At 40.4% G+C, this 12,964-nt stretch overlaps 1 protein-coding gene across 1 annotated transcript in view; it reads right to left on the minus strand.

Moving 5' to 3' along the window:
* LOC132831347 (WW domain-binding protein 2-like) overlaps window positions 1-12,964 on the minus strand; it is a 31,648-nt gene that overhangs the window by 3,057 nt on the left and 15,627 nt on the right. The window contains exons 4-7 of the mRNA XM_060849437.1: window positions 5,236-5,328; window positions 3,322-3,510; window positions 2,294-2,392; window positions 1,474-1,550 (exon numbers count right to left, since the gene is read on the minus strand). Of these exons, the coding sequence (XP_060705420.1) occupies window positions 1,474-1,550; window positions 2,294-2,392; window positions 3,322-3,510; window positions 5,236-5,328 (458 nt within the window). The remainder of the gene's footprint in view (window positions 1-1,473; window positions 1,551-2,293; window positions 2,393-3,321; window positions 3,511-5,235; window positions 5,329-12,964) is intronic.

A 12,964-nucleotide genomic window follows, 5' to 3' on the forward strand; every position in this document is an offset into this window, starting at 1 on the left:
AAATTAACAATCGCAAACAAGGAAATGGCAGACACTTTGAACCAACACTTTTTAATTGGTCTTCATTGTAGAAGACAAAAAAAATCCCAAGAACAATAGAAAATCAGGAGGAAGAACGTGGAAACAAAAAAAAAGTTGCTACATAAACTCAGGGTCATAAGTCCACAGGGCCTGAAAGCTAGCATTCCAAGATCTTAAAAAGGAAGTGACTGCAGAGGTTGTGGATTTATTGGTTGTAATCATGCAAAATGCTCCTCATTCTCAAAGTTTTACAAAATAAGAATATTTTTGATAGGGGGAAGCAAGTAAGTTAGAGAAAAAAGTGATTTGGTTGAAAATCTAGGGATCTGATTAGTAGATGACAAAAACTGGAGTTGGGAATAGTGAGGAAGGTTGTCAAAGGATACAGGAGGGAAAAGTGAGGACTGCAGATGCTAGAGATCAACAGTGTGGTGCTGGAAAAGCACAGGTCAGGCAGCATCTGAGGAGCAGGAAAATCAATGTTTAGGCATAAGCTATGTCAAAGAATACAGCAGGACAAAAATCATTTGGAAAATTGGGCTGTAAAATAGCAGATAGAATTTAAACTGGACAAGTATGAGGTGATGCATTTTGGGAGGTCAAATGCAGAGGTAAGGGTACAATAAATGACAGGGGATTTAGCAGCATTGATTTACAAAGCAACCTTGAGGTGCAAGTCCATATTTCTCTGAAAGTGGGAGCACAGCAGGTAGGTGGTAAAGGAGAAGTCTGGCACACTTGCCTTTATCGGTCAGGACAGAGTATGAAAGTTAGCAAGTCATGGTGCAGCTGTATAAAACTTTAGTTGGGCCACATTTGGCTTAGTGTGGGCAACTCTGGTTGCCACATGATAGGAAGGTTGTGGAGTTTTGGAGGGGGTGCAAAGAGGTTTACCAAGGTGTTCCCTGGATTGGAGTGTATTAACTATAAGGGGAGGTTGGACAAACCTTAATTGCTTTCACTACAGTGTGGGAGACAGCAGGACAACCTGAAAATAGTCTACAAAATTATGGCAGGCATGGACTGGGTGGATAATCAAAGGTGTATTTTTCCCAGGGTGGTAAAATTAAACACTAGAGGGAAGAAAGGGAAAGTTTAAAAAAGATGTGCATGGGAAGTAGGTACCTGGAACCTTTTGAAGTGCTAGAAGCAGATGGGATAGTAATGTTTAAGAGGCTTTAGATGGACACAAACGTGCAGAGAATAGAGGGACATGGATCATGTGCGGGCAGATAGGATTAGTTTAGAATAGCACCATAGTTGGCAGACATTTAGGGACAAAGGGCCTGTTCCTGTGCAGTGTTCTATGTTCTTCATGAATGCAACGACGGCAGATAAACAGGGAGCTAGAAGATGGAGTATTTGGATTTCCCAAAGTTGTTAAATGGACACTCAAAAGAACGAAGTTATAGAAACGAGTCAACCTTTAAAATAGCAGCAGTGAACTCTCACCATTGGCATGTAGACACTGTGAGGATTGGACGGATTGTAGTAAGCACTAGAAGCTGCTTCTGCTGCTTTAGCTCCACCTGAAAACGTCACAAAGTTTAAACCAACATTTTGCTTCAAACATTCCCACACCAGCCATTCAAGCCTATTCTTCCCCTCTACCTAAAGAAACATTCCAAAATTCTCTCTCCCCAAAATATCATTCCTGACCCTTTTCCCTCAAATACTACAATCTGAATCTGCAGCATTTAAGTGATTTAGTTCACGGTTTATGGCAGGCAGCAGATACAATCATTTCCATAAAATGGAAGATTGATAGCAAATGAAACTGATGGAAGAATCAGAACACTCCAGACACCAAGTTGTTTACATTCACCTCAACGGTCACACACCCAGGCTTTCGACATAATCACCTTGCACTTCAACAGCAAGATTACACAGAATTCACTATTGATTTCTTCAACACCACCTTCAGAACACTGATTTTTTTTTTAATCACCTTAAAAGAATCCAGTTGGCTCAAATCAGGTTGTGTATATTTTGCTTTCCTGTCAATTAACCGGTGTTATTCACTTCAATTACTCAGTGGTTAAAAAGTCCCACATTCTTACCACTGAGAGAGGGGCGGCCTCAGTGTTCTGCTACTTTTCTTAGTGACTTTCTTATATTTTTGTATCTTAATGTTTGGATTGTGCCAAAGAAAATATAGGCCCTGAAAATATAGAAACTCCCTGAGTTTCAGTAATAGTTAATAATGCACATTACTAAGTAAATAAACTACAGACCTTATTCTGAAAAGATCAGATATATGCAACGTACATACCAGGCAATCCAGGGTCAACCACACTGACTGGAGGTGGTCCAGGATAGGGAGGTGGTGGTGGCATATACATGTCCATTGCAGGAGCAGATGGATAGGCACCTGAAAAAATGCACAACAGATATACAGATGACAAATCCATTTTTATTTCACTTGACTGGTTTCTATGGCAGCAACTGTTATTAATACAAAGTGGGTAAAAAGTTTATTTGAATAGATTATGCTGGCATCAGCTGGAATGCCTGGGGAGACCATGCAATAAAACTGACACCATCCAGCAGAGGTGCATTTTTGCTTTATCCATTTTCCTCAAATTGATTCAGCAATTCCTAAACCAAACCTCGCTATCAATGTATTACAAGAAAAGAACTAGAAACATTTCGGCAAAAGAATGTTAAGACAGTTAGTGAAAATCCATTGCAAATGCAATCCCATTACTTAGATCCAAATTTTAGAAATAAACAATTTTCTGGAGGCCAGAATTTTAAGCAGTGTGGTTTGGAATGTTAGGTGGTTGCAGAACTGGCTTTGGAGGGAGACCGTATAAACAGATAATGTTGATTCACCAGATGGAAGTTATATCTTTTCTTTCAGAACATAACATTTTGGATTAATGTAGGGGTAACTTGAGACATGACAGGGAAGTTGTCAATTTCTTGGGAGAAATGTCACTTAAAACCTATAGTTCCCAAAGTTCTCCATTCATGGCTTTCCTTAGCCCACAACACAATGATAATTAGAGATGGGCAAGAGCAACATCCACTTCCCATGAAAGACCAAATAAAAGGACTAGTTCTGTTGTTGACTAACTGACAGATTAACTCCCATATTCAACTCCTCCAATATGGAGGTAACATGCAACATCAGAATGGGAATTGGCCTACTGGTATTTTACATATCACAACTCCTATGCTCCTCTCATCTGTCAATTATTTGTCACTGCTCCTGCTTCTAGAACTGAATATGAAGCTCATTATATCTTAGTGTCTACCACCACAGTTTATTACAAGTTAGGAACTTCCTTTCTTTACCTGGTGGAGGACCATACTGGTATCCCATTGGTGCAGGTGGAGGCCCATAGCCCCCATTCATGGGAGGTGGCGGATAGGGGTATGGACCATTTGCTGGGTACGGGCCATTTGCAGGGGCAAATCCAAAAGCCATATCAGCCATTGGTGCATATCCATAAGCAGCATTCCGTACTGGAGTACCTCTGGAAGCTAACGGGAAAGAATAAGGCAGAATTAGATTTTGCAATGACAACCTGCATGTTAGTAAAGTAACTACTGGGATCTGAACAGCAAGGGTATGACTTGTAAAAACATGTTATCAGTGTATTACAATACTGATAAGTATACACAAAGGAAAATCTCTTATGCAGAGAGCATTTTCAAAACTGATCAGTTGAACAAAGAATACCGCTTGCAGTTCCTTTATATTGAATGATTGGACTGAGGATCCACTTAGTAACATTTCACCAATGCTATCAGTAGTACATCTGTACCAATATATTATGGGAACATTAGACCATCAAAGGCTAAGTTTCGTGTGAGATTTGTATTAAATTCATTACACTAGCAGAGTTTAAAATACTCTACTGACACAACCTACATGCACAAGGGCAAAAATCTGTAATTGCACTACCAGGCATCTTGTTTCAGGTCGATGTAGCGTGAAAATTGCACAGATTCAGTTAAGGTGACAACTGCACTGCATATCGAGCTTGAGGTTAAATAATTAGAGTTTTTAAGCACAATTGAGAATATTAGACTTGGGAGTAAGAGGCAGCTATACCACCCTCAAACCAATTCCACCATTCATTACAATCATTTTAGATCTTCCTACCTCAACTTTTCTACCTGAAACACATATCTGAAGACTCCCTTAGGATGCAAGTACCTACCTACCTCAGTCCTGAATACACTACAACTAAACATCCACAGTTCTCTGCAGTAGAGAATTCCAGACATTAACAAAGCCTTCAGCAAACAAAAAAAAAGAGGTGGTTTTGTTTTACTTCAGTCCCAAAATGCTGACCGTTTAATCCTCAGTCAGGGGAAATAGTCTCTCAAATATCCTGTCAAATTCTAATAAATTCTAGGCATATCAAGATGATCTCTCATTATTACTAACTCCAGAGAACACAGGCCCATTTTATTTAATTGTGCCCAAGCCCCTTAAAGGAATCAATCTTGTGGACTTGCATTATGTCAGCTTCAAGGGAAGTATATCCTTCCTTGGACATGGAAAAACAAAAGATCAATAGTTTTCTTTTTCATCTCTTGGGAATCAAGGGGTTTTGGGACAGGACAGGAGTAGAGTTGAAGTAGAAGATCAACCATGATCATATTAAAAGAGCAAAGCCAGATCAACAGGTTACACTTGGGTGCACTTATAATACTTCCATGCAAAGGAGAATGCCACAATTTTCATCGTTGGAGCAGGACTAGGGGATTTTATTGTGCATCTGGATCTATGGTAGATAGCATGTCATATACCCATATACCATGCAAATACCAATACTGAAACCTGATGCTAACCTCCTTTTCTACAGGTCTCAATTCTACCAGGACAAACAACAAGCAAATGCCCACAGACAATTTTTATTATAACCATTTTACGAACCGGTATGAACAAGTTAACAAGTAAAACAGCTTTTACTTGGAATCCAAGGTCAGTAGTTAGACTTAAAAAAAGCACTTAAAATTCTATATATTAAAAAAGTGTCTAAAGTTTCCTGGTTAATAAAATCAATATCTTTGGTGATAAAAGTGTGACCTGCCTGCACCCAATTTGCAGAACTATTTCCATTCAAGGACCTAGGATCATATTTGGAAGTTAGTGGCTAAAAGAGACTTCCATCCAAGTGAAGATCATTCACATGATTCCAAATTACACCTTCGTTTTAAAATGAACAGGATTCAGTGCAGCCATCTCTAACCTACCTTGTTGAGCAACTTTGAACATCAGTTGTCCAAATTCGATGGCTCCACCGCTGTTAAAAACCAATTTGAATGAGGCCTGTCCTTCCCATCCACCTGGAAACCAAACAAATTATGACAAAGATGAATAATTAACTTGATCTATAGGTCAGAATAAAATTTTAAAAACAAGAATTGGGTTTGTTGTATTTAAACATAGAAAACATAGACAAGGGGTCATTCAGCCTGTCTGTCATGATATTGAATGGTGCAGCAGATTTGATCACCTAACTTAGTACCTTTCTGCTTTCTCCCCAAAACCTATTATCCCTTTAGCCCCAGACCGATGTCTAACTCCTTGTCACCATTCAAGGTTTTAGCCTTTAGCCACTGTCAGAGAATCAGCAACAGGTGACCAGGACATCAGTGCCTTGGTGCACCTCCCCTTTCTGAACCTATCGCTGTTCAGATAATATTGTGCCTTCCTGTTTTTGCTGTCAAATTGGATAACCTCACATTTATCCATTATACATCATCTGCCACGCATTTGCCCACTCACTCAACTTGTCCAAATTACACAGATGCATACCTGCATCCTCCTCACAGCTCACTATCCAACCCAGTACATTTAGTTCCCTCATTGGAATCATTTATATATTGTGAATAGCTGGCTTCCGAGCACCAATTTCTGCAGTTTACCACTAGTCACTGCCTGCCACTTGGGGAAAAAAAATCCTGGCTATTCTTACTCATGGTTTCCTGTCTACCAGTCTGATCTGTGTCAGTACACTACCCCATTCCTGTATTTTGATTTTATACACTAATCTCCTATGCAGGACCTCATCACAAGTCCAAGTAAACCACATCCACTGACTCCTTATCAACGTGACAGATTACATCCTTGAAAGAAGTCCAATAGATTTGTCAAGTATGATTTCCCAGTTGTCAATTCATGCTGACTGTCCAATCCTGTCACAATTTAAAAGTGCCCTGCTCTTAAATCCTTTATTAAGTCTGCTGCACAAGATAAAGATGCGCGACGTCACAGATAATGTATTAGCATGGATGGAGGATCGGTTAACATGAAGCAAAGACTAGGGATAAATGAGTGTTTTTGCATTAGCCTCAAGTCCAAAGTTTAGAGAATCTTGAAAGATGATCATCAATGCTTCCATTATTTCCAGGGCCTCTTCCTTAAGTATTCTAGAAAGTAGATCATCAGGCCCAGGGCATTTATTGAACTTTAATCCCAATTTTCCCCAACACCAATTCCTTATTATTTCCTTCAGTTTCACCCTCTCATTAGACCTGTGTTCCCCAAACATTTGAGACTTTTAGGTCTTCCTTTGTGAAGGCTAGAACTAAGCTATGTTAGCAAGTTTTGAGAAGATATGTAGCTCAGGTCAAGGTTCTGGATGTACGTTTGCTCACTGAGCTGGAAGATTAGTTTTCAGATATTTTGTCACCAAACTAGGTAACATCAGTGAGTTTCTGGTGAAGCACTGGTATTAGTGACCCACTTTCTATTTATGTGCTTCGGTCTCCTTGGGGGTGGTGATGGCATTTCCTGTTTTTTTTTGCCTCAGAGGGTAGTAAAAGTATCCTTACATACGGATGAGGAAGGACACCACTTCGACTGGGTCAACACATTCATCTTAGGTCAAGTCAAACAGAGACACGCACAAGAATTCCTAGAAGCACAGTATTCCAACTGGAACCCTAACAAACATATTAACTTGGTCCCCATTTACCACCCTTTAAGAAAAGGAGCAAGAAGTGACATCACCAACCCAAAGAAACCTAAAACACAAATAGAAAGCGGGTCACTAACACCAGTGCTTCACCAGAGGCTCACTGATGATCTTACCTATTATGGTGATGGAACGTCTGAAAATGAACCTTCCAGCTGAGCAAGCAAACTTGCATCCAGAACTAAATTATGTATTAATTGGTATAAATTAAATCAAGATGGAGGACAGGAAAGGAAAAAAAAATTGTGCCGGTAAGAGCTGCTCCTTTGAGGTATTTTAGGTATTGGAGGTGCTTTCCTCAAATCTGAGGAGCAGCAATTGCTGTTTTATATGCTGCTGCATTGTTTTGGAACTTGAAGTAAAGATATCAAAACAATGGCACTTTAAAAGGAGGAAAACAGACAAAAGATAGTGACCACATGGTCAGAGAAAGAAACCTACACAGTTGTCTGACATAGCAGTGAATCTGCACAGTTACTTTACTGTTTGAGTTAGAGTTCAAGTATCTCTGGACATCGGAACGTATCTAGGAAAAAGTTAACAAACAGCAAAATTCACAGTTGACCTTGGAGGAACCTGTGTGGGTGAGTCTATAGCACAGGAACAGAGAAGTGCATAGTTTAAGTGTAATCTTGCTGTAAATCTGCAATAGTGAGCTCTTTCTTGATTATGTGTTTTATTGAGATCTGTCTCAATTAGATTTTAAAAATATAAACCATAAAACACTGAGTTAGCCTGAAGTAGAGTTTTTTTTAAGAAAAGAGCAATAAGACAGTGCTAATTTCTGGGTTTGTACATTATGAAGGAGCAAAGACTACCTTTAGTAGAGAGTGACGTGTTCTTCCTATCGGATATGGGAGTTTAGGGAGAGTTTCCATGTTAACGATGACTATGTCTGCAGGACATTCAATTGATTATGACAACTATCAGATTGCATGGTTCGGTTGCAGTGGCAGTTAGAGGCAATAAAGGAATTTACAGGAGCTTGGGTCTGTGATGGATAGCAACTTTAGGGAAGGGACAAAAGCCACAGATATACTCAGGTAGATAGGTTAACTCCAGGAAAGGTAGGAGAGGGAGGCAGGTGGTGCAGGAATCTGCTGTGACTGTTCCCATCTCAATCAAGTATGCTGTTTTGGAAAATGTAGATGATGATGCACTCTCCGGGGAATGCAGCATGATCAGCCATGGTACCGAGACTGGCTCTAACGTAATGAGAGCTATGTTAGGTTCTAAGCGATCAATTGTGACAGGGGACTCTCTAGTCAAGGCACAGACAGGCATTTCTGCAGCCGTAGTGAAAAATCAGAATGGTCTGTTGCCTGTGTGGTGCCAGGATCAAGAAAATCTCAGAGGGTGCAGAATGTTCTGCAAAGGGAAGCACAAGGAGGTCCTTGTGCACATTGGAACTAATGACATAGGAAGGAAAAAAGACGAGATTCTGAAGGGAGAATATAGAAACTTAGGCAGCAATTTCAAAAAAAAAAAGGTCCTCAATGGTAGTAATATCTGGATTACTCCCAGTGCTACAAGCTAGTGAGGGTAAGATTAGGAGAATGGAGCGTATGAATGTGTGGCTGAGGAGCTGGTAGAGGGGAGAAGGGTTCACATTTTTGGATCATTGGGATCTCTTCTGGGGTAGAAGTGACCTGTTCAAGAAGGATGGGTTGCACCTCAATTGGAAGGGGATTAAATATACTGACAGGGAGATTTGAGAAAACTGCTTGGGAGGATTTAAACTAGTGAGGATGGAGCCGGGGTTGGGGGTGGGGGTGGAAGTACTAGGGGAAATAGTGAGGATAGAGATCAGAGAGTTGGGAAAAGGAGTGGGTCAAACATAAAGGGTAGGCAGGAACAAAGCAAAGCAGAGAACAAAAGGTAGGACTGATAAATTAAGCTAAATTTGTTTCAAAGCAAGAGGCCTAACAGGGAAGTGGATGAACTCAGAGCATGGTTAGGAACACAGGACTGAGATATCATAGCAATAACATAGACATAGCTCAGGAATGGACAGGACCGGCAGCTTAATGTTCCAGGACACTACTGCTATAAAAAGCAAGGATAGAAAGGGGTACAAGAGAGGAGGGAGTGATGTTTTTAAATAAGGGATAGCATTACAGCTGTACTATGGGAGGATATTCCCAGAAATACATCTATGGAAGTTATTTGGGTGGAACGGAGAAATAAGAGAGAGATAATCATCTTATTGGGATTGTATTTAGATTTCCCTCCAATAGTCAGCAGGAAATTGAGAAACACATTTGAAAGGAGACCCCAGTTATCTATAAGAATATAAGGCTGTTATGGTGGGGATTTTAACTTTCCAAACACAGACTGGTACTACCTTAGTGTTAAGGGCTTAGATGGAGAGAAGTTGTTAAATGTGTACAAGAAAATTTTCTGATTCAGTATATGGATATACCTAGGACAGTAGGTGCAAAACCTGACCGATTGTTAGGAAATAAGGCAGGACATGTGATTGAAGTGTCAGTGGGGAAGCACTTTGGGGCCAGTGACCATAATTGTATTAGCTTTAAATTAGCGATGGAAAAGGATAGACTGGCTCTAAAAGGTGAAATTCTAAATTGGAATTAGGCAAGAATTTTCAAAAGTTGATTGGGGGCAGATGCTCACAGGTAAAGGGATGGCTGGAAAATGGGAAGCCTTCAAAAATAAGATAATAGGAATCTAGAGACAGTATATTCCTGGTAGGATAAAGACAAGGCTGGTAGGTATAGGGAATACTGGATGACTAGAGAAATTGAGGCTTTGGTTAAGAAAAAGGAAGCATATGTCAGGCATAAACAGCAAAGATACTCTTCTAAGGATTAATTTTATAAGTAGGAATATACTGGAGGGAAAATCAAGAGGACAAAAAAAAAGACATGAGATAGCTTTGGCAAACAGGGTGAAGGAGAATGCAAAGGGATTTTCCAAATACATTAAGGACAGAAAGGGTAACTAGGGAGAGAATAGGGCCATTTGAAGATCAGCAAGGCAGCCTATGTGCAGGAGATGGGGGAGGCACTAAATGAGAATTTTGCGTCAGTGTTTACAGTGGAGAAGGGCATGGAGAATACAGAATGTGGGGAAATAGATAGTGACATCTTGAAAAATTTCCATATTAGAGGCAGTGGTGCTGGATGCCTTAAAATGCATAAAAGGTGGATAAATCCCCAGGACCTGATCAGATGTACCCTAGAACTCTGTGGGAAGCTAGGGAAGTGATTGCTGGGCCCCTTGCGAGATATTTGTATCATCAATAGTCACAGGTGAGGTGTCAGAAGACTGGAGGTTGGCTAACACTGTGCCTATTTAAGAAAGGTGGTAAGGAAAAGCAAGGGAACTATAACCCAGTGAGCCTGACATCGGCAGTGGGCAAGTTGTTGGGAGAGAATCTTGAGATACAGCATTTGCATGTATTTGGAAAGGCAAGGACTGATTAGGGATAGTCAACATGGCTTTGAGCGTGGGAAATCATATCTCATGAACTTGATTGAATTTCTAGAAGTAATAACAGAGGACTGATGAGGGCAGAACAGTGGTGTGATCTATATGGACTTCAGTAAGGCGTTCGATAAGGTTCCTCATGGTAGACTAGTTAGCAAGGTTAGATCTCATGGAATACAGGGAGAACTAATCATTTGGATACAGAACTGTCTCAAAAAGGTAGAAGACAGAGGGTGGTGGAGCAGGGTGACCTTTCAGACTGGAAGCCTGTAACCAGTGGTGTGGCACAAGGATCAGGGCAGGGTCCATGCTTTTCATCATTTACATAAATGATTTGGATGCGAACATGGGAGGCAGAGAGTTAGTAAGTTTGCAGATAACACCAAAATTGGAGGTGTCGTGGACAGCAAAGAAGGTTACCTCAGAGTACGACAGGATCTTGACCAGATGGGCTAACAGGCAGAAGAGTGGCAGATGGAGTTTAATTCAGATAAATGGGAGGTGCTGCATTTTGGAAAGGCAAATCAGAGCAGGACTTCTACACTTAATGGTAAGGTCCTGGGGAGTGTTGCTGAACAAAGAGACCTTGGAATCCAGGTTCATAATTCCTTGAAACTGGAGTCGCAGGCAGATAGGATAATGAAGGTGGCATTTAATATGTTGTTTTCCTTTATCTTCTCAACCCCCGGGTCACAAACCTCATTCCTGATAAAGGGCTTATGCCCGAAATGTCAATTCTCCTGCTTTTCGAATGCTGCCTGACCTGCACACACTCTCTGCCCCCGTGCATTCCTTAATTGGTCAGTGTATTGAGTAATGGAGTTGGGATGTCATGTTGCGGCTATACAAGATGTAGGAATATTGCATTCAATTCTGGTCTCCTCCTATCAGAAGGATGTTGTGAAACTTGAAAGGGTTCAGAAAAGATTTACAAGGATGTTGCCAGGATTGGAAGATTTGAGCTATAGGGAGAGTCTGAATAGGCTGGGAGTGTTTTCTCTGGAGCGTCAGATGCTGAGGAGTAGCCTTAGAGGTTTATAAAATCATTAGGTTAGGATATCTGGTCCAACTTGTCCATGCCGACCAAAGGGTCTGTTTCCATGCTGTACATTTTTGTAATCTGTTTCCCATTATTACTCCCTCATTTCTGACTGTAAAGGAACCTACATTTGTCTTCATTAATCTTTTCTCTTCACATAACTATCGACATTTTTGCAATCAGTTTGATATTCCCTGTAAGTTTACTCTTGTATTCTATTTTCCCGCTCTTAAAGTCAATCTTTGTTTTCCTTTGCCGAAATCTAAACTGTTCACAATCTTCAGATTGGTTGCATTTTTTGGCCAATTTTATGTCCCTTTCTTGGATCTAATAAGATCCCTATTTCCCTTGTTAACCACAGTTGGGCCACCTTTCCACTTTTATTTTTGCGCCAGATATCAATGTCACCTGAATCACTTTGAAACGTCAAAAGGAAAATGGGACCACAATGCTTAACGATACCCCACTGAAAATCAGCTAACTCAGGACACAAACCGGAGTTTGACAACCTGAATTCAAACTCTAACTTTATTTTTACTTGCACTTTAAAGACCCATAGCAGTGTATAGAATTGTCCAAAAATAAATAGTCAGCACAATTTTTCCTCACATCAGGGGAGATGATGGCCTCGTGGTATTATTGCTAGACTTTTAATCCAGGGACCCAGATAAATGTTCTGGGGACCCAGGTTCAAATCCCACAGCAGATGGTGGAATTCAAATTCAGTGAACATCCAGGAGTCCAGTGATGACCATTAAGCCATTGTAAATTGTTGTAAAAGTTCATCTGGTTCACCAATGCCCTTTTAGGGAAGAAAACAGCCATCTTTACCTGATCCGGCCTACATGCAACTCCAGACCCACAGCAATGTCCTCTGGGCAATTAGGGATGGGGATGCCTACCTCCCATGAGTGAATAAAAACAATTGCCAATAACGCCACACTATTCCCAGCAGTACACAAAATATGAAACAAATAAAATTGTATTAAGTTCCATTCATCTATTATCACAGTGCTCATTGACCTACACTGGCTCCCGTGTAGTATTAGTCCAGCAACTCAATTTAAAAACGGTTATTTCCAAATACCTCTGTTTTGCACCCGAACTGCCTAATTTCCTCCTAAAATTAAAGGGATCTCCACACCCGTCCAAATGTGGCCTCTTGTTTATTCTCAATTTTCTCAAACTTCATTGCTCTAATTTGCAAAATTAACTTGATAAATCTGTTTTCTCTCTCTTCTCCTTTAAGACTCATTTTATATTTAATATTTCAGGGAATGTGGCCAGCATTTGTTGTCCATTTCTATTTCCACCTTTACCTCAATATTTGGCTCAGCCATCTCAAAGCACAGTTATGACACAATCACATTGCTATGGGTCTCACGTCACATTTAGGCTGGACTGGATAAGAGTGACAGCTTTCCTTCCTTAAATAAGGAGTGACAAAAGTAGCAGATGAGGTTTGAGAACAATTGATCATTGCGTCATCTTCATCGAGACTTGCTTTCAATTT

Source organism: Hemiscyllium ocellatum, chromosome 33, assembly GCF_020745735.1.
Source record: "Hemiscyllium ocellatum isolate sHemOce1 chromosome 33, sHemOce1.pat.X.cur, whole genome shotgun sequence".
Classification (NCBI taxonomy): domain Eukaryota; kingdom Metazoa; phylum Chordata; class Chondrichthyes; order Orectolobiformes; family Hemiscylliidae; genus Hemiscyllium; species Hemiscyllium ocellatum.